The sequence below is a fragment of the Tinamus guttatus genome, unplaced genomic scaffold (genome assembly GCF_059628265.1).
Source record: "Tinamus guttatus ecotype Peru unplaced genomic scaffold, ASM5962826v1 Tinamus_guttatus_pri_ptg001142l, whole genome shotgun sequence".
In the NCBI taxonomy this organism is placed as follows: Eukaryota; Metazoa; Chordata; class Aves; order Tinamiformes; family Tinamidae; genus Tinamus; species Tinamus guttatus.
Genome location: NW_028289676.1, coordinates 31,750 through 59,197, shown reverse-complemented (window position 1 = coordinate 59,197; position 27,448 = coordinate 31,750). Strand labels below are relative to the sequence as shown.

Genomic DNA, 27,448 nt, shown 5'->3' with positions numbered 1-27,448 from the left:
GATATTGGGGGTACCCGGACGCCTGGGCCCTTTTTGGGGGGGGGGGTATCGGGGGCGCCCGGACGCCTGGGCCCCTTTTGGGGGATATTGGGGACGCCCGGATGCCTGGGCCCCTTTTGGGGGATATCGGGGACGCCCGGACGCCTGGGCCCCTTTTGGGGGTTATGGGGTCCACCCGGATGCCCGGGCCCCTCTCGGCACCGGTTCCGCTCCCGGACGCCTGGGCCCCTTTTTGGGGGGTATCGGGGGGCACCCGGATGCCTGGGCCCCTTTTGGGGGTTATGGGGTCCGCCCGGACGCCCGGGCCCCTCTCAGCGCCAGTTCCGCTCCCGGACGCCTGGGCCCCTTTTGGGGGATTATGGGGTCTGCCCGGACGCCTGGGCCCCCTTGGCACCGGTTCCGCTCCCGGACGCCTGGGCCCTTTTTTGGGGGGATATTGGGTCCGCCCGGACGCCTGGGCCCCTTTTGGGGGGTATCGGGTCCGCCCGGACGCCTGGGCCCCTTTCTGGGGGGGTATGGGGTCCGCCCGGACGCCTGGGCCCCCCTCGGCGCCGGTTCCGCTCCCGGACGCCCGGGCCCCTCCCCTCCCCCAGGCCCCTACACCTTCAGCATCGGCGACACCAGCGGCTACGGGGACTACGAGCGCGGGGGGGTCGTCACGCAGGTCAAGATGCCCAAACACGTGACCTTCGTGAGTGCGGGGGCGGGGCCTGGGGCGGGGCCGGGGGGGTGGAGGGGCGGGGCCTGGGGTGGAGGGGCGGGGCCTGGGGTGGAGGGGTGGGGCCTGGGGCGGGAACGCGCGAGAACACGCGAAAAAACGTGAGAACATGGGAAAACATGCGGGAACACGCGAGAACACGCAAGAGTGGGTGAGAACATGTGAGAACACACGGGAACATGTGAGAACATGTGGGAATGCGCGAGAACACGCGAGAACATGTGAGAATACGAGAGAACACGGGAAAACACGAGAAAACACGTGAGAACACGTGAGAACACGTGAGAGTGGGCGAGAACATGCGAGAACACGGGAAAACACGCAGGAACACGAGACAACATGGGAAAACACGAGAAAACACGTGAGAACACGCGGGAACACGTAAACACGCGGGAACATGGAAAAACACGTGAGAACACGTGACAACACACGAGAATGCGCAGGAACACGGGAGAACACGCGGGAACACGTGGGAACATGCGGGAACTTGTGACAGCACACGAGAACACGCAGGAACACACATGCTAACACGCTCTGACATGCACTAACACACCCCAACATGCTCTAACATGTGCTAACATGCTGTAATATGTGGTAACATTTGTCAACATAGTCTGACACGTGCTAACATGCTCTAACATGTAATAACACGTGTCAGCATGCTTTGATACGTGCTAATATGCTCTAACATGTGATAACACGTGTCAGCATGCTTTGACACGTGCTACCATGCTCTAACATGCTCTAACATGCAATAACACGTGCTGACATGGTTTGACACGTGCTCACATGTTCTAACATGTGATAACACGTGTCAACATGGTCTGACACGTGCTAACATGCTCTAACATGCTGTAACATGCAATAACACGTGCTAACATGCTTTGACACGTGCTAACATGCTCTAACATGTGATAACACGTGCCAACATGGTCTGACACGTGCTAACATGCTGTAACATGCTGTAACATGCAATAACACGTGCCAACATGGTCCGACACGTGCTAACATGCTGTAACATGTGATAACAGGTGTCAGCATGGTCTGACACGTGCTAACATGTTGTAACATGCTCTAACATGCAATAACACGTGCTAACATGGTTTGACACGTGCTAACATGTGATAACATGTGATAACACGTGTCAACATGGTCTGACACGTGCTAACATGTTCTAACATGTAATAACGTGTGTGAACATGCTTTGACACGTGCTAATATGTTCTGACATGCAATAACACATGCCAACATGGTCTGACATGTGCTAACATGCTCTAACATGTGATAACACGTGTCAACATGGTCTGACACGTGCTAACATGTTCTAACATGCTCTAACATGCAATGACATGTCCCAACATGGTTTGACACATGGTAACATGCTCTAACATGTGATAACATGTGCCAAAATGCTTTGACACGTGCTAACATGCTCTAACATGCAATAACATGTGCCAACATGGTCTGACACGTGCTAACATGCTGTAACATGTAATAACACGTGCTAACATGCTTTGATACGTGCTAACATGTGATAACACGTGTCAACATGCTTTGACACGTGTTAATATGTTCTAACATGCTCTAACATGTGATAACACGTGCCAACACGGTTTGACACGTGCTAACATGCTCTAACATGTGATAACACGTGCCAACATGGTCTGACACGTGCTAACATGCTCTAACATGTGATAACACGTCCCAACATGCTTTGACACGTGCTAACATGTTCTAACATGCTCTAACATGCAATGACACGTCCCAACATGCTGTGACATGCACTAACCCACTCCAACAGGCTCTGATAGGAGCCAACACGTCCCAACACGCTCCAACACGTCCCAACACGCTCCAACACGTCCCAACACGCTCCAACACGTCCCAACACGTCCCAACACGTCCCAACATGCTCCAACACATCCCAACACATCCCGACACGCTCCAACACGCTCCAACACGTCCCAACACGTCCCAACATGCTCCAACACGTTCCAACACGCTCCGGGCTGCCGCGTGTCCCCAATGTCCCCACGTGTCCCCAATGTCCCCATGTGTCCCCCCGTGTTCCCCCGTGTCCCCAATGTCCCCCAATGTCCCCCCGTGTCCCCCCGTGTCCCCTCACGTGTCCCCGATGTCCCCACCGTCCCCAGAAGCGGCTCCGGGAGGCCCTCCAGGACCCGGACCTGGTTCCGAGCGACTTCGCCAAGGCCGAGCGGCCGCTGGCCCTGCACCGGGGATGGCAGGCGCTGCACGAGTACAGGCGGCGGCACGGTGACGTCCCCCGCGCGCGCCACCAGGTACCGCGAGGTGTCCCCAATGTCCCCAAGGTGTCCCCAAGGTGTCCCCAATGTCCCCAGTGTCCCCAAGGTGTCCCCAATGTGTCCCCAATGTCCCCAATGCACCGGGGATGGCAGGCGCTGCACGAGTACAGGCGGCGGCACGGTGACGTCCCCCGCGCGCGCCACCAGGTACCGCGAGGTGTCCCCAATGTCCCCAAGGTGTCCCCAAGGTGTCCCCAATGTCCCCAATGTCCCCAATGCACCGGGGATGGCAGGCGCTGCACGAGTACAGGCGGCGGCACGGTGACGTCCCCCGCGCGCGCCACCAGGTACCGCGAGGTGTCCCCAATGTCCCCAAGGTGTCCCCAATGTCCCCAATGTCCCCAATGTGTCCCCAGTGTCCCCAATGTCCCCAATGCACCGGGGATGGCAGGCGCTGCACGAGTACAGGCGGCGGCACGGTGACGTCCCCCGCGCGCGCCACCAGGTACCGCGAGGTGTCCCCAGTGTCCCCAAGGTGTCCCCAATGTCCCCAATGTCCCCAATGTCCCCAAGGTGTCCCCAATGTCCCCAATGCACCGGGGATGGCAGGCGCTGCACGAGTACAGGCGGCGGCACGGTGTCGTCCCCCGCGCGCGCCACCAGGTACCGCGAGGTGTCCCCAATGTCCCCAAGGTGTCCCCAATGTCCCCAAGGTGTCCCCAATGTCCCCAATGTCCCCAAGGTGTCCCCAGTGTCCCCAATGTCCCCAATGCACCGGGGATGGCAGGCGCTGCACGAGTACAGGCGGCGGCACGGTGACGTCCCCCGCGCGCGCCACCAGGTACCGCCAGGTGTCCCCAATGTCCCCAAGGTGTCCCCAATGTCTCCAAGGTGTCCCCAATGTCCCCAATGTCCCCAATGCACCGGGGATGGCAGGCGCTGCACGAGTACAGGCGGCGGCACGGTGACGTCCCCCGCGCGCGCCACCAGGTACCGCGAGGTGCCCCCAATGTCCCCAAGGTGTCCCCAGTGTCCCCAGTGTCCCCAAGGTGTCCCCAATGTCCCCAATGTCCCCAATGTCCCCAATGTCCCCAATGCACCGGGGATGGCAGGCGCTGCACGAGTACAGGCGGCGGCACGGTGACGTCCCCCGCGCGCGCCACCAGGTACCGCGAGGTGTCCCCAATGTCCCCAAGGTGTCCCCAAGGTGTCCCCAATGTCCCCAGTGTCCCCAAGGTGTCCCCAATGTGTCCCCAATGTCCCCAATGCACCGGGGATGGCAGGCGCTGCACGAGTACAGGCGGCGGCACGGTGACGTCCCCCGCGCGCGCCACCAGGTACCGCCAGGTGTCCCCAATGTCCCCAAGGTGTCCCCAAGGTGTCCCCAAGGTGTCCCCAATGTCCCCAAGGTGTCCCCAATGTCCCCAATGTCCCCAATGCACCGGGGATGGCAGGCGCTGCACGAGTACAGGCGGCGGCACGGTGACGTCCCCCGCGCGCGCCACCAGGTACCGCGAGGTGTCCCCAATGTCCCCAAGGTGTCCCCAATGTCCCCAATGTCCCCAAGGTGTCCCCAATGTCCCCAAGGTGTCCCCAGTGTCCCCAATGTCCCCAATGCACCGGGGATGGCAGGCGCTGCACGAGTACAGGCGGCGGCACGGTGACGTCCCCCGCGCGCGCCACCAGGTACCGCGAGGTGCCCCCAATGTCCCCAAGGTGTCCCCAGTGTCCCCAGTGTCCCCAAGGTGTCCCCAATGTCCCCAATGTCCCCAATGTCCCCAATGTCCCCAATGCACCGGGGATGGCAGGCGCTGCACGAGTACAGGCGGCGGCACGGTGACGTCCCCCGCGCGCGCCACCAGGTACCGCGAGGTGTCCCCAATGTCCCCAAGGTGTCCCCAAGGTGTCCCCAATGTCCCCAGTGTCCCCAAGGTGTCCCCAATGTGTCCCCAATGTCCCCAATGCACCGGGGATGGCAGGCGCTGCACGAGTACAGGCGGCGGCACGGTGACGTCCCCCGCGCGCGCCACCAGGTACCGCCAGGTGTCCCCAATGTCCCCAAGGTGTCCCCAAGGTGTCCCCAAGGTGTCCCCAATGTCCCCAAGGTGTCCCCAATGTCCCCAATGTCCCCAATGCACCGGGGATGGCAGGCGCTGCACGAGTACAGGCGGCGGCACGGTGACGTCCCCCGCGCGCGCCACCAGGTACCGCGAGGTGTCCCCAATGTCCCCAAGGTGTCCCCAATGTCCCCAATGTCCCCAAGGTGTCCCCAATGTCCCCAAGGTGTCCCCAGTGTCCCCAATGTCCCCAATGCACCGGGGATGGCAGGCGCTGCACGAGTACAGGCGGCGGCACGGTGACGTCCCCCGCGCGCGCCACCAGGTACCGCGAGGTGTCCCCAATGTCCCCAAGGTGTCCCCAATGTCCCCAGTGTCCCCAAGGTGTCCCCAATGTCCCCAAGGTGTCCCCAAGGTGTCCCCAATGTCCCCAATGTCCCCAATGCACCGGGGATGGCAGGCGCTGCACGAGTACAGGCGGCGGCACGGTGACGTCCCCCGCGCGCGCCACCAGGTACCGCCAGGTGTCCCCAATGTCCCCAAGGTGTCCCCAATGTCCCCAATGTCCCCAAGGTGTCCCCAAGGTGTCCCCAATGTCCCCAATGTCCCCAATGTCCCCAATGCACCGGGGATGGCAGGCGCTGCACGAGTACAGGCGGCGGCACGGTGACGTCCCCCGCGCGCGCCACCAGGTACCGCGAGGTGTCCCCAATGTCCCCAAGGTGTCCCCAATGTCCCCAAGGTGTCCCCAATGTCCCCAATGTCCCCAATGTCCCCAATGCACCGGGGATGGCAGGCGCTGCACGAGTACAGGCGGCGGCACGGTGACGTCCCCCGCGCGCGCCACCAGGTACCGCGAGGTGTCCCCAATGTCCCCAAGGTGTCCCCAATGTCCCCAATGTCCCCAATGTCCCCAATGCACCGGGGATGGCAGGCGCTGCACGAGTACAGGCGGCGGCACGGTGACGTCCCCCGCGCGCGCCACCAGGTACCGCGAGGTGTCCCCAATGTCCCCAAGGTGTCCCCAATGTCCCCAAGGTGTCCCCAATGTCCCCAATGTCCCCAATGCACCGGGGATGGCAGGCGCTGCACGAGTACAGGCGGCGGCACGGTGACGTCCCCCGCGCGCGCCACCAGGTACCGCAAGGTGTCCCCAATGTCCCCAAGGTGTCCCCAAGGTGTCCCCAATGTCCCCAAGGTGTCCCCAATGTCCCCAATGTCCCCAATGCACCGGGGATGGCAGGTGCTGCACGAGTACAGGCGGCGGCACGGTGACGTCCCCCGCGCGCGCCACCAGGTACCGCGAGGTGTCCCCAATGTCCCCAAGGTGTCCCCAATGTCCCCAAGGTGTCCCCAAGGTGTCCCCAATGTCCCCAATGTCCCCAATGTCCCCAATGCACCGGGGATGGCAGGCGCTGCACGAGTACAGGCGGCGGCACGGTGACGTCCCCCGCGCGCGCCACCAGGTACCGCGAGGTGTCCCCAATGTCCCCAAGGTGTCCCCAATGTCCCCAATGTCCCCAATGTCCCCAATGCACCGGGGATGGCAGGCGCTGCACGAGTACAGGCGGCGGCACGGTGACGTCCCCCGCGCGCGCCACCAGGTACCGCAAGGTGTCCCCAATGTCCCCAAGGTGTCCCCAAGGTGTCCCCAATGTCCCCAAGGTGTCCCCAATGTCCCCAATGTCCCCAATGCACCGGGGATGGCAGGCGCTGCACGAGTACAGGCGGCGGCACGGTGACGTCCCCCGCGCGCGCCACCAGGTACCGCGAGGTGTCCCCAGTGTCCCCAAGGTGTCCCCAATGTCCCCAATGTCCCCAATGTCCCCAATGCACCGGGGATGGCAGGCGCTGCACGAGTACAGGCGGCGGCACGGTGACGTCCCCCGCGCGCGCCACCAGGTACCGCGAGGTGTCCCCAATGTCCCCAAGGTGTCCCCAAGGTGTCCCCAAGGTGTCCCCAATGTCCCCAGCTTGTCCCCAAGGTGTCCCTAATGTCCCCAACGCGTCCCCAACGTGTCCCCAATGTGTCCCCTTGGGTTCTTGCGGTGCCGGTGGCAGCCACCAGGTAAGGTGTCCCCAGTGTCCCCAGCGTGTCCCCAATGTGTCTCCAGTGTCCCCAACGTGTCCCCAACATGTCCCAATGTCCCCAATGTGTCCCCAACATGTTCCTGCCATGTCCCCAACATGTCCCAAACGTGTCCCCAATGTGTCCCTCATGTCCCCAGTGTGTCCCCAGTGTGTCCCCAAAGTGTCCCAGAGGTCCCCAATGTGTCCCCAACATGTCCCCACCGTGTCCCCAGTGTGTCTCCATCATGTCCCTGAGGTCCCCAACGTGTCCTCAACGTGTCCCCCATGTCCCCACCGTGTCCCCACCGTGTCCCCACCGTGTCCCCCACGTCCCCAACGTGTCCCCAACATGTCCCTGACGTCCCGAACGTGTCCACAATGTGTCCCCCATGTCCCCAATGTGTCCCCAACGTGTCCCTGAGGTCCCCAACGTGTCCCCAACGTGTCCCCCGTGTCCCCAACGTGTCCCCCATGTCCCCAATGTCTCCCCAACGTGTCCCTGAAGTCCCCAACATGTCTCCAATGTGTCCCCAACATGTCCCTGAGGTCCCCAACGTGTCCCCAACGTGTCCCCAGCGTGTCCCTCATGTCCCCAATGTGTCCCCAACGTGTCCCCGAGGTCCCCAATGTGTCCCCCATGTCCCCAGTGTGTCCCCAACGTGTCCCTGAGATCCTCAACATGTCCCCAATGTGTCCCCAATGTGTCCCCCATGTCCCCAATGTGTCCCCAACATGTCCCCAACGTGTTGTTCATGTCCCCAATGTGTCCCCCATGTCCCCAGCGTGTCCCCAACGTGTCCCTGAAGTCCCCAACATGTCTCCAATGTGTCCCCAACGTGTCCCCGAGGTCCCCAACGTGTCCCCAATGTGTCCCCCATGTCTCCAATGTGTCCCCAACATGTCCCCAACGTGTCCCCAGCATGTCCCCGAGGTCCCCATTGTGTCCCCAACGCGTCCCAACATGTCCCTGGGGTCCCCAATGTGTCCCCAGCGTGTCCCCCATGTCCCAAATGTGTCCCAACGTGTCCCCGAGGTCCCCAACGTGTCCCCAACGCGTCCCCCATGTCCCCAATGTGTCCTCAGCGTGTCCCGGAGGTCCCCAACATGTCCCCAATGTGTCCCCAACGTGTCCACAATGTGTCCCCCATGTCCCCAATGTGTCCCCAACGTGTCCCCGAGGTCCCCAATGTGTCCCCAGTGTGTCCCCCATGTCCCCAATGTGTCCCCAAGGTGTCCCTGAGGTCCCCAACGTGTCCCCCATGTCCCCAACGTGTCCCCAACGTGTCCCCTGTGTCCCCAACGTGTCCCCAATGTGTCCCCCATGTCCCCACCGTGTCCCCCACGTCCCCAACGTGTCCCCGCCGTGTCCCTGCCGTGTCCCCCACATGTCCCCCATGTGTCCCCCACGTCCCCAACGTGTCCCCCACGTCCCCGCCGTGTCACCGTGTCCCCCACGTGTCCCCCACGTGTCCCCCACGTCCCCAACGTGTCCCCCATGTCCCTGACGTGTCCCCAACCTGTTCCTGCCATGTCCCCACCGTGTCCCCCACGTGTCCCCCACGTGTCCCCCACATCCCCAACGTGTCCCCCATGTCCCCAATGTGTCCCCAACGTGTCCCCCACGTCCCCGCCATGTCCCCGTGTCCCCCCCATGTCCCCAATGTGTCCCCACCGTGTCCCCAACGTGTCCCCCACGTCCCCGCCGTGTCCCCTGTGTCCCCAACGTGTCCCCAACGTGTCCCCCACATGTCCCCCACGTGTCCCCCACGTCCCCAACGTGTCCCCCGTGTCCCCAGTGTGTCCCCACTGTGTCCCCCCACGTCCCCGCCATGTCCCCAACGTGTCCCCAACGTGTCCCCCATGTCCCCAACATGTCCCTGAGGTCCCCAATGTGTCCCCAACGTGTCCTCACCGTGTTCCCCCGTGTCCCCAACGTGTCCCTGAGGTCCCCAACGTGTCCCCAATGTGTCCCCTGTGTCCCCAATGTGTCCCCAACATGTCCCTGACGTCCCGAATGTGTCCCCAACGTGTCCTCATCGTGTTCCCCCGTGTCCCCAACGTGTCCCCCACGTCCCCAACGTGTCCCCCATGTCCCCAACGTGTCCCCCGTGTCCCCAACGTGTCCCCAACGTGTCCCCCATGTCCCCAACGTGTCCCCAATGTCCCCCCGCGCAGGGCGACGCGGCCGCGGTGCTGGCGCTGGCCCGGGAGCTGTTCCCGGACGCGGAGCTGCCCCCGGAGCTGCTGCGGGAGCTGGCGCTGCAGGCGCGGGGGGACCTGGCGCCCGTCAACGCCTTCATCGGGGGGCTGGCGGCGCAGGAGGTCATGAAGGTACCGCCCCCCCGGACGCCGGGGCCCCTCCCGGACACCGGGGTCCCTCCCGGACGCCTGGGCCCTTTCCTGGACGCCTGGGCCCCTCCCGGACACCTGAGTCCCCTCCCGGACGCCTGGGCCCCTCCAGGACACCGGGGTCCCCTCCCGGACGCCTGGGCCCTTTCCCGGACCCCTGACCCCCTTCCCGGACGCCTGGGCCCCTCCAGGACACCGGGGTCCCCCCCCGGACGCCTGGGCCCTTTCCCGGACCCCTGACCCCCTTCCCGGACGCCTGGGCCCCTCCAGGACACCGGGGTCCCCTCCCGGACGCCTGGGCCCTTTCCTGGATCCCTCACCCCCTTCCCGGACACCTGGGCCCTTTCCCGGACGCCTGGGCCCCTCCAGGACACCGGGGTTCCCTCCCAGATGCCTGGGCCCTTTCCCGGACACCTGGGCCCCTCCCGGACCCCTGAGTCCCCCCCCAGATGCCTGGGTCCCTCTCGGACACCTGGGCCCTTTCCCAGACACCGGGGCCCTTCCCGGACTCCTGGGCCTTTCCCGGACTCCTGGGCCCTTTCCCGGACTCCTGGGCCCTTCCCCAGATGCCTGGGCCCCTTCCTGGACTCCTGGGCCCCTTCCTGGACTCCTGACCCCTTTCTTGGACACCTGGGCCCCCTTCCCGGATCCCCGATCCCCTTCCCGCTCTCCTGACCCCCTTCCCGGTGTCCCGCCCCATTCCCGGTCTCCTGACCCCCATTCCCGGCTCCCTGACCCCCCATTCCCGGATCCCTGACCCCATTCCCGCTCTCCGGACCCCCCATTCCCGGTGTCCCAACCCCCTTCCCGCTCTCCTGACCCCCATTCCCGACTCCCTGACCCCATTCCCGCTCTCCCGACCCCCTTCCCGGCTCCCTGACCCCCATTCCCGGTGTCCCGTCCCCATTCCCCCTCTCCCGACCCCCCTCCCGGATCCCTGACCCCCCTCCCGCTCTCCCGCCCCCATTCCCGGTGTCCCAACCCCCTTCCCGCTCTGCCGACCCCATTCCCGGTGTCCCGCCCCCATTCCCGGCTCCCTGACCCCATTCCCACTCTCCTGACCCCCCATTCCCGCTCTCCTGACCCCCATTCCCGGTGTCCCGCCCCCCCCTCCCGGATCCCCGACCCCATTCCCAGTGTCCTGACCCCATTCCCGCTCTCCGGACCCCCTTCCCGGTGTCCCACCCCCCATTCCCGCTCTCCTCACCCCATTCCCGGCTCCCTGACCCCATTCCCGGTGTCCCGACCCCCATTCCCGGTGTCCCGCCCCCATTCCCACTCTCCCGACCCCATTCCTGGATCCCTGACCCCCATTCCCGCTCTCCCGCCCCCATTCCCGGTGTCCCAACCCCATTCCCGCTCTCCCGACCCCCTTCCTGGTCTCCTGACCCCCCTTCCCGGATCCCTGACCCCCATTCCCGCTCTCCCGCCCCATTCCCGCTCTCCTGACCCCCATTCCCGACTCCCTGACCCCATTCCCGCTCTCCCGACCCCATTCCCGCTCTCCCGACCCCCTTCCCGATCTCCCGACCCCCATTCCCGGTGTCCCGCCCCCATTCCCGGTGTCCCGCCCCCCATTCCCGCTCTCCGGACCCCCCATTCCCGGTGTCCCCTGACCCCCATTCCCGGTGTCCCTGACCCCCCATTCCCGCTCTCCTGACCCCCATTCCCGGTGTCCCGCCCCATTCCCGGTGTCCCAACCCCCATTCCCGGTGTCCCCTGACCCCCCATTCCCGCTGTCCCGCCCCGTTTTCCAGGCCTGCTCCGGGAAGTTCATGCCCATCCAGCAGTTTTTCTACTTCGACGCCCTCGAGTGTCTCCCCGAGGACGACCGGGAGACGCTGCTCACGGAGGAGACGTGCCGCCCGGTGCGGGGGGGGGCGCCCCATAATGGGGGGGGGGGGCACCCATGGGTGGGGGGGGCACCTATGGGGGGGGGGAATCCGTGGGTGGGGGGCACCCAATAATGTGGGGGAGGCACCCATGGGTGGAGGGGGGCACCTAATGTGGGGGGGGCGCCCGATGTGGGGGGACCCGTGGGGGGGGGGGGGCGCCCAATAATGTGGGGGGGGGGCACCCATGGGTGCGGGGGGGGGCACCTATGGGTGGGGGGGGCACCTAATGTGGGGGGGGCACCCGATGTGGGGGGGGGGGGCGCCTGATATGGGGGGACCCGTGGGGGGGGGGGGGCGCCTATGGGTGGGGGGACCCATGGGGGGGGGGCGCCTATGGGTGGGGGGGGCGCCCAATGCGGGGGGGGCACCTATGGGTGGGGGGGGCACCCGATGTGGGTGGGGGGGGAACCCGTGGGGGGGGGGGCACCTGATGTGGGGGGCACCCGATGTGGGGGGGGGGGCGGCCATGGGGGGGGCGCCCAATGTGGGGGGGGGCATCCAATGTGGGGGGGCATCCAATGTGGGGGGGGGGCACCTATGCGTGGGGGGACCCGTGGGGGGGGGGGGCGCCTATGGGTGGGGGGCACCCAATAATGTGGGGGGGGGGGCGCCCAATGTGGGGGGGGGCACCCGTGGGGGGGGGGGGTGACATTGGGTGACACTGGGTGTCACTGGGTGTCCCTGGTGTCATTGGGTGTCACTGGGTGGCCCTAGTGGCCCTGGTGACTGCAGTGTTACTGGGTGTCACTGGGTGTCACTGGATGTCTCTGGGTGTCATTGGGTGACATTGTGTGACACTGGGTGTCATTGAGTGGCCCTGGTGTCACTGGGTGTCATTGGGTGCCCCGGTGTCCCCGGGCGGCCCTGGTGACACTGGGTGTCATTGGGTGTCCCTGGGTGTCCCTGGTGTCATTGGGTGTCATTGAGTGGCCCCGGTGTCACTGGGTGTCCCCGGGCGGCCCTGGTGACACTGGGTGGCCTTGGGTGTCATTGGGTGTCCCCGGGTGGCCCTGGGTGTCATTGGGTCCCCCCGGTCCCCGTGGTGTCCCTGGGTGTCCCTGGTTTCACCGGGTGTCCCTGGGTGTCATTGGGTGTCATTGGGTGACACTGGGTGTCCCTGGTGTCGCCGGGTGTCCCCGGGCGTCCCCGTGTCCCCCCGGTCCCCGCGGTGTCCCTGGTGTCCCTGGGTGTCACTGGGTGTTATTGGGTGTCACTGGGTCCCCCCCGGGTCCCCCTGGTGACGCTGTCCCCGTGTCCCTGGGTGTCACCGGGTGTCATTGGGTGTCCCTGGTGTCACCGGGTGTCCCCCCGTGTCCCCGCGGTGACGTGGCCGTCCCGTCCCCAGCGGAACTGCCGCTACGACGGGCAGATCGCCGTGTTCGGGGAGCGGCTGCAGGAGCGGCTGGGGGCGCAGAAGTACTTTGTGGTGAGCGGGGACACGCGGGACCTTGGCGTGTGCTTAGCGTGTGCTCAACGTGACCTTAGCGTGTGCTTAACGTGACCTTAGCATGTGCTTAATGTGAGCTTAGTGTGTGCTTAGCGTGTTCTTAGTGTGTGCTTAGCGTGGTGTGCTTGGCATGTGCTTAATGTGTGCTTAACGTGTTCTTGGTATGGCCTTGGTGCGTCCTTAACATGTCCTTAGCATGTGCTTAATGTGTCCTTACCGTGTGCTTAATGTGTGCTTAATGTGTGCTTAATGTGTGCTTGGCGTGTGCTTAATGTGTGCTTAACGTGTGCTTAACGTGTGCTTAATGTGTGCTTAATGTGTGCTTGGCGTGTGCTTAATGTGTGCTTAATGTGTGCTTAATGTGTGCTTGGTGTGTGCTTAATGTGTGCTTGGTGTGTGCTTAATGTGTGCTTAACGTGTGCTTAACGTGTGCTTAATGTGTGCTTAATGCGTGCTTGGCGTGTGCTTAATGTGTGCTTAACGTGTGCTTAATGTGTGCTTGGCGTGTGCTTAACGTGTGCTTAATGTGTGCTTAATGTGTGCTTAGTGTGTGCTTAATGCGTGCTTGGCGTGTGCTTAATGTGTGCTTGGCGTGTGCTTAATGTGTGCTTAGTGTGTGCTTAACATGTCGTTAGCGTGTCCTTGGTGTGTCCTTACCATGTTCTTAATGTGTTCTTAGCGTGTCCTTGGTGTGTTCTTAACGTGTTCTTAGTGTGTCCTTAACGTGTCATTAGCATGTTCTTGGCATGCCCTTAGTGTGTTCTTACTGTGTCTTTGGTGTGTCCTTAGCATGTTCTTAATGTGTTCTTAGTGTGTTCTTAATGTGTCCTTAGCGTGTTCTTGGCATGTCCTTAGCGTGTCCTTAGCGTGTACCCATGGCCCTTCTCCCCATGTCCTTAGCGTGTTCTTGCATGTCCTTGGTGTGTCCTTAGTGTGTCCATGGCCCTTCTCCCCACGTCCCTAGCGTGTCCTTGGCGTGTCCTTAACGTGTCCTTGGTGTGTCTTTGGTGTGTCCTTGGCATGTTCTTAGCATGTTCTTAGCGTGCACCCATGGCCTTTGTCCCCATGTCCCTAGCGTGTCCCATGTATTTTCCCATGTTTTCAGGTGGGCGCGGGCGCCATCGGCTGCCTGTGTCCTCCCCACGTTTTCACCATGTTTTTGATGTATTTTTGGGTGTATTTTCCCCATTTTTAGGTCGGCGCGGGCGCCATCGGCTGCTCGTGTCCTCCCCATGTCCTTGGTGTGTTTTTGGTGTATTTTTCCCCTATTTTTCCCCCATTTTTCCCCGTTTTCAGGTGGGCGCGGGCGCCATCGGCTGCTCGTGTCCTCCCCATGTCCTTGGTGTGTTTTTGGTGTATTTTTCCCCTATTTTTCCCCTATTTTTCCCCGTTTTCAGGTGGGCGCGGGCGCCATCGGCTGCTCGTGTCCTCCCCATGTCCTTGGTGTGTTTTTGGTGTATTTTTACCCCATTTTTACCCGTTTTTTCCCCATTTTTAGGTCGGCGCGGGCGCCATCGGCTCCTCGTGTCCTCCCCACGTTTTCACCATGTTTTTGATGTATTTTTGGGTGTATTTTCCCGTTTTCAGGTCGGCGCGGGCGCCATCGGCTGCTCGTTTCCTTCCATGTCCTTACCCTATTTTCACCGTATTTTTGGGTGTATTTTCCCCATTTTTAGGTCGGCGCAGGTGCCATCGGCTGCTCGTGTCCTCCCCATGTCCTTACCCTATTTTCACCGTATTTTTGGGTGTATTTTCCCATTTTTAGGTCGGCGCGGGCGCCATCGGCTGCTCGTGTCCTCCCCATGTCCTTACCCTATTTTCACCGTATTTTTGGGTGTATTTTCCCCATTTTCAGGTCGGCGCGGGCGCCATCGGCTCCTCGTGTCCTCCCCACATTTTCACCATGTTTTTGATGTATTTTTGGGTGTATTTTCCCCGTTTTCAGGTCGGCGCGGGCGCCATCGGCTGCTCGTTTCCTTCCCATGTCCTTACCCTATTTTCACCGTATTTTTGGGTGTATTTTCCCCATTTTTAGGTCGGCGCAGGTGCCATCGGCTGCTCGTGTCCTCCCCATGTCCTTACCCTATTTTCACCGTATTTTTGGGTGTATTTTCCCCATTTTTAGGTCGGCGCGGGCGCCATCGGCTTGCTCGTTTCCTTCCCATGTCCTTACCCTATTTTCACCGTATTTTTGGGTGTATTTTCCCCATTTTTAGGTCGGCGCGGGCGCCATCGGCTGCTCGATTCCTCCCCATGTCCTTACCCTATTTTCACCGTATTTTTGGGTGTATTTTCCCCATTTTTAGGTCGGCGCGGGCGCCATCGGCTGCTCGTTTCCTTCCCATGTCCTTACCCTATTTTCACCGTATTTTTGGGTGTATTTTCCCCATTTTTAGGTCTTTGCGGGCGCCATCGGCTGCTCGTTTCCTCCCATGTCCTTACCCTATTTTCACCGTATTTTTGGGTGTATTTTCCCCATTTTTAGGTCAACGCGGGCGCCATCGGCTGCTCGTTTCCTCCCCATGTCCTTACCCTATTTTCACCGTATTTTTGGGTGTATTTTCCCCGTTTTTAGGTCGGCGCGGGCGCCATCGGCTGCTCGTGTCCTCCCCATGTCCTTGGTGTGTTTTTGGTGTATTTTTCCCCCATTTTTTACCCGATTTTCCCGTTTTCAGGTGGGCGCGGGCGCCATCGGCTGCTCGTGCCCTCCCCATGTCCTTGGTGTGTTTTTGGTGTATTTTTCCCCATTTTTACCTGATTTTCCCCATTTTCAGGTCGGCGCGGGCGCCATCGGCTGCTCGTGTCCTCCCCATGTCCTTGGTGTGTTTTTGGTGTATTTTTCCCCCATTTTTCCCCATTTTTAGGTGGGCGCGGGCGCCATCGGCTGCTCATTTCCTTCCCATGTCCTTACCCTATTTTCACCGTATTTTGGGTGTATTTTCCCGTTTTCAGGTCGGCGCGGGCGCCATCGGCTGCTCGTGTCCTTCCCATGTCCTTACCCTATTTTCACCGTATTTTTGGGTGTATTTTCCCCGTTTTCAGGTCGGCGCGGGCGCCATCGGCTGCTCGTTTCCTCCCATGTCCTTACCCTATTTTCACCGTATTTTTGGGTGTATTTTCCCCATTTTAGGTCGGCGCGGGCGCCATCGGCTGCTCGTTTCCTCCCCATGTCCTTACCCTATTTTCACCGTATTTTTGGGTGTATTTTCCCCATTTTTAGGTCGGCGCGGGCGCCATCGGCTGCTCGTTTCCTCCCCATGTCCTTACCCTATTTTCACCGTATTTTTGGGTGTATTTTCCCCATTTTTAGGTCGGCGCGGGTGCCATCGGCTGCTCGTTTCCTTCCCATGTCCTTACCCTATTTTCACCGTATTTTTGGGTGTATTTTCCCCGTTTTCAGGTCGGCGCGGGCGCCATCGGCTGCTCGTGTCCTCCCCATGTCCTTGGTGTGTTTTTGCTGTATTTTTACCCCATTTTTACCCCATTTTCCCCATTTTCAGGTCGGCGCGGGCGCCATCGGCTGCTCGTGTCCTCCCCATGTCCTTGGTGTGTTTTTGGTGTATTTTTACCCCATTTTTACCCCATTTTTCCCCGTTTTCAGGTGGGCGCGGGCGCCATCGGCTGCTCGTGTCCTCCCCATGTCCTTACCCTATTTTCACCGTATTTTTGGGTGTATTTTCCCCATTTTCAGGTGGGCGCGGGCGCCATCGGCTGCTCGTTTCCTCCCCATGTCCTTACCCTATTTTCACCGTATTTTTGGGTGTATTTTCCCCATTTTCAGGTCGGCGCGGGTGCCATCGGCTGCTCGTTTCCTCCCCATGTCCTTACCCTATTTTCACCGTATTTTTGGGTGTATTTTCCCCATTTTCAGGTCGGCGCGGGTGCCATCGGCTGCTCGTGTCCTTCCCATGTCCTTACCCTATTTTCACCGTATTTTTGGGTGTATTTTCCCCATTTTTAGGTCTTTGCGGGCGCCATCGGCTGCTCGTGTCCTTCCCATGTCCTTACCCTATTTTCACCGTATTTTTGGGTGTATTTTCCCCGTTTTCAGGTCGGCGCGGGCGCCATCGGCTGCTCGTTTCCTCCCCATGTCCTTACCCTATTTTCACCGTATTTTTGGGGTATTTTTCCCCGTTTTTAGGTCTTTGCGGGCGCCATCGGCTGCTCGTTTCCTTCCCATGTCCTTACCCTATTTTCACCGTATTTTTGGGTGTATTTTCCCCATTTTTAGGTCGGCGCGGGCGCCATCGGCTGCTCGTTTCCTCCCCATGTCCTTACCCTATTTTCACCGTATTTTTGGGTGTATTTTCCCCGTTTTCAGGTCGGCGCGGGCGCCATCGGCTGCTCGTTTCCTCCCCATGTCCTTACCCTATTTTCACCGTATTTTTGGGTGTATTTTCCCCATTTTTAGGTCGGCGCGGGCGCCATCGGCTCCTCGTGTCCTCCCCACGTTTTCACCATGTTTTTGATGTATTTTTGGGTGTATTTTCCCCGTTTTTAGGTCGGCGCGGGCGCCATCGGCTGCCCGTGTCCTCCCCATGTCCTTGGTGTGTTTTTGGTGTATTTTTCCCCTATTTTTCCCCTATTTTTCCCCGTTTTCAGGTCGGCGCGGGCGCCATCGGCTGCTCGTGTCCTCCCCACGTCCTTGGTGTGTTTTTGGTGTATTTTTCCCCTATTTTTACCCCATTTTTCCCCATTTTCAGGTCGGCGCGGGCGCCATCGGCTGCTCGTGTCCTCCCCATGTCCTTACCCTATTTTCACCGTATTTTTGGGTGTATTTTCCCCATTTTTAGGTCGGCGCGGGCGCCATCGGCTGCTCGTGTCCTCCCCATGTCCTTGGTGTGTTTTTGGTGTATTTTTCCCCTATTTTTACCCCATTTTTCCCCGTTTTCAGGTCGGCGCGGGTGCCATCGGCTCCTCGTGTCCTCCCCACGTTTTCACCATGTTTTTGATGTATTTTTGGGTGTATTTTCCCCATTTTTAGGTCGGCGCGGGCGCCATCGGCTGCTCGTTTCCTTCCCATGTCCTTACCCTATTTTCACCGTATTTTTGGGTGTATTTTCCCCATTTTTAGGTCGGCGCGGGCGCCATCGGCTGCTCGTTTCCTTCCCATGTCCTTACCCTATTTTCACCGTATTTTTGGGTGTATTTTCCCCGTTTTCAGGTCGGCGCGGGCGCCATCGGCTGCGAGCTCCTCAAGAACTTCGCGCTGGCCGGGTTGGGTTGTGGCCCCGGTGGCCTCGTCACCGTCGCCGACATGGACGCGATCGAGCGCTCCAACCTCAACCGGCAGTTCCTGTTCCGGCCGTGGGACGTGGCGGTGAGCGGGGACATTGGGGACATTGGGGACGTTGGGGACATTGGGGACAATGGGGACATTGGGGACGTTGGGGACATTGGGGACGTTGGGGACGTTGGGGACATTGGGGACACTGGGGACATTGGGGACATTGGGGACGTTGGGGACATGGACGCGATCGAGCGCTCCAACCTCAACCGGCAGTTCCTGTTCCGGCCGTGGGACGTGGCGGTGAGCGGGGACATGGGGACATTGGGGACATGGGGGACATTGGGGACATTGGGGACAATGGGGACATTGGGGACATTGGGGACGTTGGGGACACAGAGGGACATGGGGGACACGGGCATATGAGGGGACATGAGGGGACATGGGGACATGAGAGGACACAAGGGGACACAGGGGTTTCAGGGGGACACAGAGGACATGTGGGGACACGGGGACATAGGGACATGTGGGGACAGTCCCAGGGTTCCAGTCCCGGGCAGAGTAGTGGATACAGGACAGGGGCATCTCCCGGACGCCTGGGCCCTTTCCCAAACACCTGGGTCCTTCCCGGACGCCTGGGCCCCTTCCCGGATGCCTGGGCCCCTTCCCAAACACCTGGGCCCTTCCCGGACGCCTGGGCCCTTCCTGGACTCCTGGGCCCTTCCTGGACTCCCGGCCCCTTCCCGGACGCCTGGGCCCTTTCCCGGACTCCTGGGCCTTTCCTGGACTCCTGGCCCTTTCCCGGACGCCTGGGCCCTTCCCGGACGCCTGGGCCCTTTCCCAAACACCCGGGTCCTTCCCGGACGCCTGGGCCCCTTCCCGGACGCCTGGGCCCTTCCCGGACGCCTGGGCCCTTTCCCAAACACCTGGGCCCTTTCCCGGACTCCTGGGCCCCTTCCCGGATGCCTGGGCCCTTTCCCGGACGCCTGGGCCCTTTCCCAAACACTTGGGTCCTTCCCGGACGCCTGGGCCCCTTCCTGGACACCCGAGCCCTTCCCGGATGCCTGGGCCCTTCCCGGACGCCTGGGCCCTTTCCCAAACACCTGGGCCCTTTCCCGGACTCCTGGGCCCTTTCCCAAACACCTGGGTCCTTCCCGGACGCCTGGGCCCCTTCCCGGATGCCTGGGCCCTTCCCGGACGCCTGGGCCCTTCCCGGACTCCTGGACCCTTTCCCGGACGCCTGGGCCCTTCCCGGACGCCTGGGCCCTTCTCCCCCCGCAGAAGCTCAAGTCGGAGCGCGCGGCGGCGGCGGCGCGGGAGATGAACCCGGCGCTGCGGATCAGCGCCCCGCTCGGAGCGCGTGGGGCCGGACACGGAGCGGATCTACGACGACGACTTCTTCGAGAGCCTGGACGGCGTCGCCAACGCGCTGGACAACGTGGACGCGCGTGAGCCCGCGGGGGGCCTGGGGGTGCTACCGGGGGCCTATGGGCTCCTATGGGTGCTACAAGGGGTCCTATGGGTGCTACAAGGGGTCCTATGGGCTCCTATGGGCTCCTATGGGTGCTACAAGGGGTCCTATGGGTGCTACCGGGAGCCTATGGGCTCCTATGGGTGCTACAAGGGGTTCTAGGGGATCTTAGGGTGTCCTAGGGGGTCCTATGGGCTCCTATGGGTGCTACAAGGGATTCTAGGGGTGCCACAAGGGGTTCTGTGGGCTCCTATGGGCTCTACAAGGGGTCCTATGGGCTCCTACAGGCACTACAAGGGCTCCTATGGGTGCTGTAAAGGGTCCTATGGGTGCTACAAGGGGTTCTAGGGGATCTTAGGGTGTCCTAGGGGGTCCTATGGGCTCCTATGGGTGCTACAAGGGGTCCTATGGGCTCCTATGGGTGCTACAAGGGGTCCTATGGGTGCTGCAAGAGGTCCTATGGGTGCTGCAAGGGGTTCTATGAGCTCCTATGGGTGCTATCAGGCTCCTATGGGTGCTACAAGGGGTTCTATGGGCTCCTATGGGTGCTATCGGTCTCCTATGGGTGCTACAAGGGGTTCTATGGGTGCTACAAGAGGTCTTATGAGCTCCTATGGGTGCTATCGGGCTCCTATGGGTGCTACAAGAGGTCCTATGGGCTCCTATGGGTGCTACAAGGGGTCCTATGGGTGCTACAAGGGGTTCTATGGGTGCTACAAGAGGTCCTATGGGCTCCTATGGGTGCTATCGGGCTCCTATGGGTGCTACAAGAGGTCCTATGGGCTCCTATGGGTGCTACAAGGGCTCCTATGGGTGCTGCAAGAGGTCCTATGGGTGCTACAAGAGGTCCTATGGGCTCCTATGGGTGCTACCAGGGTCCTATGGGCTCCTATGGGTGCTACAACAGGTCCTATATGCTCCTATGGGCTTCTATGGGCTCCTATGGGTGCTACAAGGGGTCCTATGGGTGCTACCAGGGTCCTATGGGCTCCTATGGGTGCTACCAGGCTCCTATGCGTGCTACAAGGGGTCCTATGGGTGCTACAAGGGGTTCTGTGAGCTCCTATGGGTGCTACCGGGGTCCTATGGGTGCTACAAGGGGTTCTATGGGTGCTACAAGGGGTCCTATGGGTGCTACAAGGGGTCCTATGGGCTCCTATGGGTGCTACAAGGGGTCTTATGGGTGCTGCAAGAGGTCCTATGGGTGCTACAAGAGGTCCTATGGGGTCCTATGGGTGCTACAAGGGCTCCTATGGGTGCTGCAAGAGGTCCTATGGGTGCTACAAGAGGTCCTATGGGTTCCTATGGGTGCTACAAGGGGTTCTAGGAGTGCTACAAGGAGTCCTACGGGTGCTTACAAGGGGTCCTATGGGTGCTACAAGAGGTCCTATGGGCTCCTATGGGCGCTACAAGAGATCCTATGGGCTCCTATGGGTGCTACAAGGGGTCCTATGGGTGCTACCAGGGTCCTATGGGCTCCTATGGGCTCCTATGGGTGCTACCGGGGTCCTATGGGTGCTACAAGGGGTCCTATGGGTGCTACAAGAGGTCCTATGGGCTCCTATGGGTGCTACAACAGGTCCTATGTGCTGCTATGGGCTTCTATGGGCTCCTATGAGTGCTACAAGGGGTCCTATGGGTGCTACCAGGGTCCTATGGGCTCCTATGGGCTCCTATGGGCTTCTATGGGTGCTACCGGGGGTCCTATGGGTGCTACAAGGGGTTCTATGGGCTCCTATGGGTGCTACCAGGCTCCTATGGGTGCTACAAGGGGTCCTATGGGTGCTACAAGGGGTTCTGTGAGCTCCTATGGGTGCTACCGGGGTCTTATGGGTGCTACAAGGGGTCCTATGGGTGCTACAAGGGGTTCTATGGGCTCCTATGGGTGCTATCGGTCTTCTATGGGTGCTACAAGGGTTTCTATGGGTGCTACAAGAGGTTCTATGAGCTCCTATGGGTGCTATCGGGCTCCTATGGGTGCTACAAGAGGTCCTATGGGCTCCTATGGGTGCTACAAGGGGTCCTATGGGTGCTACAAGGGGTTCTATGGGCTCCTATGCGCGCTACAAGGGCTCCTATGGGTGCTGCAAGAGGTCCTATGGGTGCTACAAGAGGTCCTATGGGGTCCTATGGGTGCTACCAGGGTCCTATGGGCTCCTATGGGTGCTACAACAGGTCCTATGTGCTCCTATGGGCTTCTATGGGCTCCTATGGGTGCTACAAGGGGTCCTATGGGTGCTACAAGGGGTCCTAGAGGTGCTACAAGATGTCCTATGGGGTCCTATGGGTGCTACAAGGGGTCCTAGGGGTGCTACAAGGAGTCCTAGGGGTGCCACAAGGGGTCCTATGGGTGCTACAAGGCCTCCTGTGGGGTCCTATGGGTGCTACAACAGGCCCTATGGGTGCTACAATGGGTCCTATGGGCTCCTATGGGTGCTACAAGGGGTTCTAGGGGTGCTACAAGAGGTCCTATGGGCTCCTATGGGTGCTACAACAGGTCCTATGGGTGCTGCAACAGGTCCTATGGGTGCTACAAGGGGTCCTATGGGTTCCCATGGGTGCTACAAGGGGTCCTATGGGCTCCTATGGGCGCTACAAAGGGTTCTATGCGCTCCTATGTGTGCTACTGGGATCCCGTGGGCTCCTATGGGTGCTGCAACAGGTCCTAGGGGTGCTACCAGGGGTCCTATGGGTGCTGCAAGAGGTCCTATGGGTGCTACAAGGGGTCCTATGGGCTCCTATGGGCACTACAAGGGGTTCTAGGGGTCTACAAGGGGTCCTATGGGTGCCCTAGGGCATCCTATGGGTGCTACAAGGGCTTCTAGGTGTGCTACAAAAGGTCCTATGCACTCTTATGGGTGCTACAAGGGCTCCTATGGGTGCTACAAGGGGTCCTATGGCCTCCTATGGGCACTACAAGGGGTTCTAGGGGATCTTAGGGGGTCCTAGGGGTGCTACAAGGGCCCCTATGGGCACTACAAGGGGTCCTATGGGTGCTACAAGAGGTCCTATGGGCTCCTATGGGTGCTACAACAGGTCCTATGGGTGCTACAAAGGGTTCTATGGGCTTCTACGGGCACTACAAGGGGTCCTATGGGTGCTACAAGGGGTCCTAAGGGTGCTGCAAGAGCAGGGGTGCCACAAGGGGTTCTGTGGGCTCCTATGGGCTCTACAAGGGGTCCTATGGGCTCCTACAGACACTACAAGGGTTCCTATGGGTGCTGTAAAGGGTCCTATGGGTGCTACAAGGGGTTCTAGGGGATCTTAGGGTGTCCTAGGGAGTCCTATGGGCTCCCATGGGTGTTACAAGGGGTCCTATGGGCACTACAAGGGCTTCTATCGGTGCCCTAGAAGGTCCTATGGGCGCTACAAGGGCTCCTATGGGTGCTACAAGGGGTCCTATGGGCTCCTGTGGGTGCTACAAGGGGTCCTATGGGTGCTACAACAGGTCCTATGAGCTCCTATGGGCACTACAACAGGCCCTATGGGCGCTACAAGGGATCCTATGCACTCCTATGGGTGCTACAAGGGGTTCTATGGGTGCTACAAGGAGTCCTATGGGCTCCTATGGGTGCTACAAGGGGTCCTAAGGGTGCTCTAGGGTGTCCTAGGGGGTCGTATGGGTGCTACAAGGGCTCCTATGGGCTCCTATAGGCCCTACAAGGGGTTTTAGGGGATCTTAGGGTGGCCTAGGGGGTCCTATGGGTGCTACAAGGGGTCCTATGGGCGCTATGGGGCATCCTAGGGGGTCCTAGGGGTGCTACAAGGGCTCCTATGGGTGCTATAGGGCGTTCTAGGGGGTCCTATGGGGATCCTGGGTGGTCCCTGGAGGTCCTGGTGGTCCCCAGGGGTCCTGGGGGATCTCTATGGATTTGGGAGGTCCCCGGGGGTCCCTGGGGTCCCAGCAGGTCCTAGGAGGTCCCTGGAGGTCCTGGTGGTCCCCATGGGTCCCAGGAGGTCCCCGGTGGTCCTGGAGGATCTCTATGGGTCTGGGTGGTCCCTGGAGGTCCTGGGAGGTCGCTGGAGGTCCTGGTGGTCCCCATGGGTCCTGGTGGTCCCTGGAGGTCCTGGGAGGTCCCTGTGGGTCCCAGGAGGTCCCCAGGGGTCCCTGGGGTCCCAGGAGGTCCTGGGAGCTCCCTGGAGGTCCTGGGTGGTCCCTGTGGGTCCCTGGAGGTCCCTGTGGGTCCCCGCGGGTCCTGGGGGATTTCTGTGGGTCTTGGTGGTCCCTGTGGGTCCTGGTAGGTCCCTGTGGGTCCCGGGAGGTCCCCGGGGGTCCCTGGGGTCCCTGCAGGTCCTGGGAGGTCCCTGTGGGTCCTGGTGGTCCCTGGAGGTCCCCGTGTGTCCCGGGAGGTCCCCGGGGGTCCCGGGGGGTCCCCATGGGTCCCAGAAGGTCCCTGTGGGTCCCTTGGGTCCCAGCAGGTCCTGGGAGGTCCCCGTGGGTCCCAGAAGGTCCCCGTGGGTCCTGGTGGTCCCAGAAGGTCCCCGTGGGTCCCAGAAGGTCCCCGTGGGTCCTGGTGGTCCCTGGAGGTCCCTGTGGATCCCAGAAGGTCCCCGTGGGTCCCTTGGGTCCCAGCAGGTCCCAGAAGGTCCCCATGGGTCCTGGTGGTCCCTGTGGGTCCCCGTGGGTCCCCGTGGTCCCAGCAGGTCCTGGGAGGTCCCTGGAGGTCCTGGTGGTCCCGGGAGGTCCCTGGGGGTCCCAGAAGGTCCCCGTGGGTCCTGGTGGTCCCTGGAGGTCCTGGTGGTCCCTGTGGGTCCCTGCGGTCCCCGTGGTCCCAGAAGGTCCCTGGGGGTCCCAGAAGGTCCCAGAAGGTCCCCGTGGGTCCTGGTGGTCCCTGGAGGTCACGGGAGGTCCCCGTGGGTCCTGGTGGTCCCTGTGGGTCCTGGTGGTCCCCGTGGGTCCCTTGGGTCCCAGCAGGTCCCAGAAGGTCCCCATGGGTCCTGGTGGTCCCCGTGGGTCCCCGCGGTCCCCGCGGTCCCAGCGCGCCGTCCCCGCAGGCCTCTACGTCGACCGCCGCTGCGTCTACTACCGGAAGCCGCTGCTGGAGTCGGGGACGCTGGGGACGAAGGGCAACGTGCAGGTGGTGATCCCGTTCCTGAGCGAGTCCTACAGCTCCAGCCAGGACCCGCCCGAAAAGGCCATTCCCATCTGCACGCTCAAGAACTTCCCCAACGCCATCGAGCACACGCTGCAGGTGCGCGGGGTGCTGGGGACCTTCCATGGGGAGCCCCGGACGCCTGGGCCCCTCCGTTGGGACACCCCAGATACCCAGGACCTTCCATTGGGAGCCCCGGACGCCGGGGCCCCTCCATTGGGATCCCCGGACACCAGGGCCCCTCCATTGGGATCCCCGGACGCCTGGGCCCTTCCCAGCCCCGGACGCCTGGGCCCCTCCATTGGGATCCCCGGACGCCGGGGACCTTCCCTTGGGAGCCCCGGACACCTGGGCCCTTCCCAGCCCTGGACGCCGGGGACCTTCCCTTGGGACACCCCAGATACCCAGGACCTTCCCTTGGGAGCCCCAGACGCCTGGGCCCCTCCATTGGGATCCCCGGACGCCTGGGCCCTTCCATTGGGACACCCCAGATACCCAGGACCTTCCCTTGGGAGCCCCAGACGCCTGGGCCCTTCCCGTTCCGCCTCCATTGGGAGCCCCGGACGCCGGGGCCCTTCCATGGGGATCCCCGGACGCCTGGGCCCTTCCCAGTCCCGGACGCCGGGGCCCCTCCATTGGGATCCCTGGATGCCGGGGCCCTTCCATTGGGGTCCCCGGACGCCTGGGCCCTTCCATTGGGATCCCCGGACGCCTGGGCCCTTCCATGGGGATCCCCGGACGCCTGGGCCCCTCCATTGGGATCCCCGGACGCCTGGGCCCTTCCATTGGGGTCCCCGGACGCCTGGGCCCCTCCATTGGGATCCCCGGACACCTGGGCCCCTCCGTTGGGATCCCCGAACACCTGGGCCCCTCCATTGGGATCCCCGGATGCCTGGGCCCTTCCATTGGGATCCCCGGACACCGGGGCCCTTCCATTGGGATCCCCGGACGCCTGGGCCCTTCCATGGGGATCCCCAGACGCCTGGGCCCTTCCCATTCCCCCTCCATTGGGAGCCCCGGACGCCTGGGCCCCTCCATTGGGATCCCCGGACTCCTGGGCCCCTCCATTGGGATCCCCGGACTCCTGGGCCCCTCCGTTGGGATCCCCGGACACCAGGGCCCCTCCATTGGGATCCCCGGACGCCTGGGCCCTTCCCTTGGGACACCCCAGATACCCAGGACCTTCCATTGGGGTCCCCGGACGCCTGGGCCCCTCCATTGGGATCCCCGGACACCTGGGCCCCTCCGTTGGGATCCCCGGACGCCTGGGCCCCTCCATTGGGAGCCCCGGACGCCTGGGCCCTTCCATTGGGACACCCCAGATACCCAGGACCTTCCATTGGGATCCCCGGACGCCGGGGCCCTTCTATTGGGATCCCCGGACGCCTGGGCCCCTCCGTTGGGGTCCCCGGACGCCTGGGCCCCTCCGTTGGGATCCCCGGACGCCGGGGACCTTCCATGGGGATCCCCAGACGCCTGGGCCCCTCCGTTGGGATCCCCGGACGCCTGGGCCCTTCCCATTCCCCTTCCATTGGGATCCCCGGACGCCTGGGCCCCTCCGTTGGGATCCCCGGACGCCTGGGCCCTTCCCATTCGCCCTCCATTGGGATCCCCGGACGCCGGGGCCCTTCCATGGGGATCCCCGGACGCCGGGGCCCTTCCCTTGGGAGCCCCGGACACCAGGGCCCTTCCCTTGGGACACCCCAGACACCCAGGACCTTCCATTGGGGATCCCCGGACGCCTGGGCCCTTCCCATTCCCCCTCCATTGGGAGCCCCGGACGCCGGGGCCCTTCTATTGGGATCCCCGGACGCCTGGGCCCTTCCCAGCCCCGGACACCAAGGCCCTTCTATTGGGAGCCCCGGACACCTGGGCCCTTCCATTGGGACACCCCAGATACCCAGGACCTTCCATGGGGATCCCCGGAAGCCTGGGCCCCTCCATTGGGATCCCCGGACGCCTGGGCCCTTCCCTTGGGAGCCCCGGACGCCTGGGCCCTTCTATTGGGATCCCCAAACGCCGGGGCCCTTCCCAGCCCCGGACGCCGGGGCCCTTCCCTTGGGACACCCCAGATACCCAGGACCTTCCATTGGGATCCCCGGACGCCTGGGCCCTTCCCTTGGGAGTCCCGGACGCCTGGACCCCTCCCTTGGGACACCCTGGATACCCAGGACCTTCCATGGGGATCCCCGGACGCCAGGGCCCTTCCCTTGGGACACCCCAGATACCCAGGACCTTCCATTGGGAGCCCCAGACGCCAGGGCCCTTCCATGGGGATCCCCGGACGCCGGGGCCCTTCCCAGTCCCGGACGCCGGGGCCCTTCCATTGGGATCCCCGGACACCTGGGTCCTTCCCAGCCCCAGACACCGGGGCCCTTCCATTGGGATGCCCGGACGCCGGGGCCCTTCCATTGGGGTCCCCGGACGCCTGGGCCCCTCCATTGGGATCCCCGGACGCCTGGGCCCTTCCCTTGGGAGCCCCGAACACCTGGGCCCTTCCGTTGGGATCCCCGGACGCCTGGGCCCTTCCCATTCCCCCTCCATTGGGGTCCCCGGACGCCTGGGCCCTTCCATTGGGATCCCCGGACGCCTGGGCCCCTCCATTGGGATCCCCGGACGCCTGGGCCCTTCCCATTCCCCCTCCATTGGGATCCCCGGACGCCTGGGCCCTTCCATGGGGATCCCCGGACGCCTGGGCCCCTCCGTTGGGATCCCCGGACGCCGGGGCCCCTCGCTGAGCTCCCCTCCCCCGCAGTGGGCGCGTGACGAGTTCGAGGGGCTCTTCAAGCAGCCGGCCGAGAACGTCAACCAGTACCTGACGTAGGTGACACGGGGACACGGGGGGGACACGGGGGGA

The 27,448-nt window shown here is 62.4% G+C and overlaps 1 protein-coding gene across 1 annotated transcript in view; it reads left to right on the top strand.

Moving 5' to 3' along the window:
- Positions 1-593: 593 nt before the first annotated feature.
- LOC148590717 (ubiquitin-like modifier-activating enzyme 1) overlaps positions 594-27,448 on the top strand; it is a gene marked incomplete at both ends in the record, with an annotated part of 54,779 nt that continues 27,924 nt past the window's right edge. The window contains 10 exon segments of the mRNA XM_088538669.1: positions 594-691; positions 2,872-3,018; positions 9,285-9,440; positions 11,216-11,326; positions 12,699-12,779; positions 17,965-18,120; positions 19,309-19,374; positions 19,376-19,475; positions 24,494-24,690; positions 27,347-27,411. Coding sequence (XP_088394795.1) covers positions 594-691; positions 2,872-3,018; positions 9,285-9,440; positions 11,216-11,326; positions 12,699-12,779; positions 17,965-18,120; positions 19,309-19,374; positions 19,376-19,475; positions 24,494-24,690; positions 27,347-27,411 — 1,177 coding nt within the window.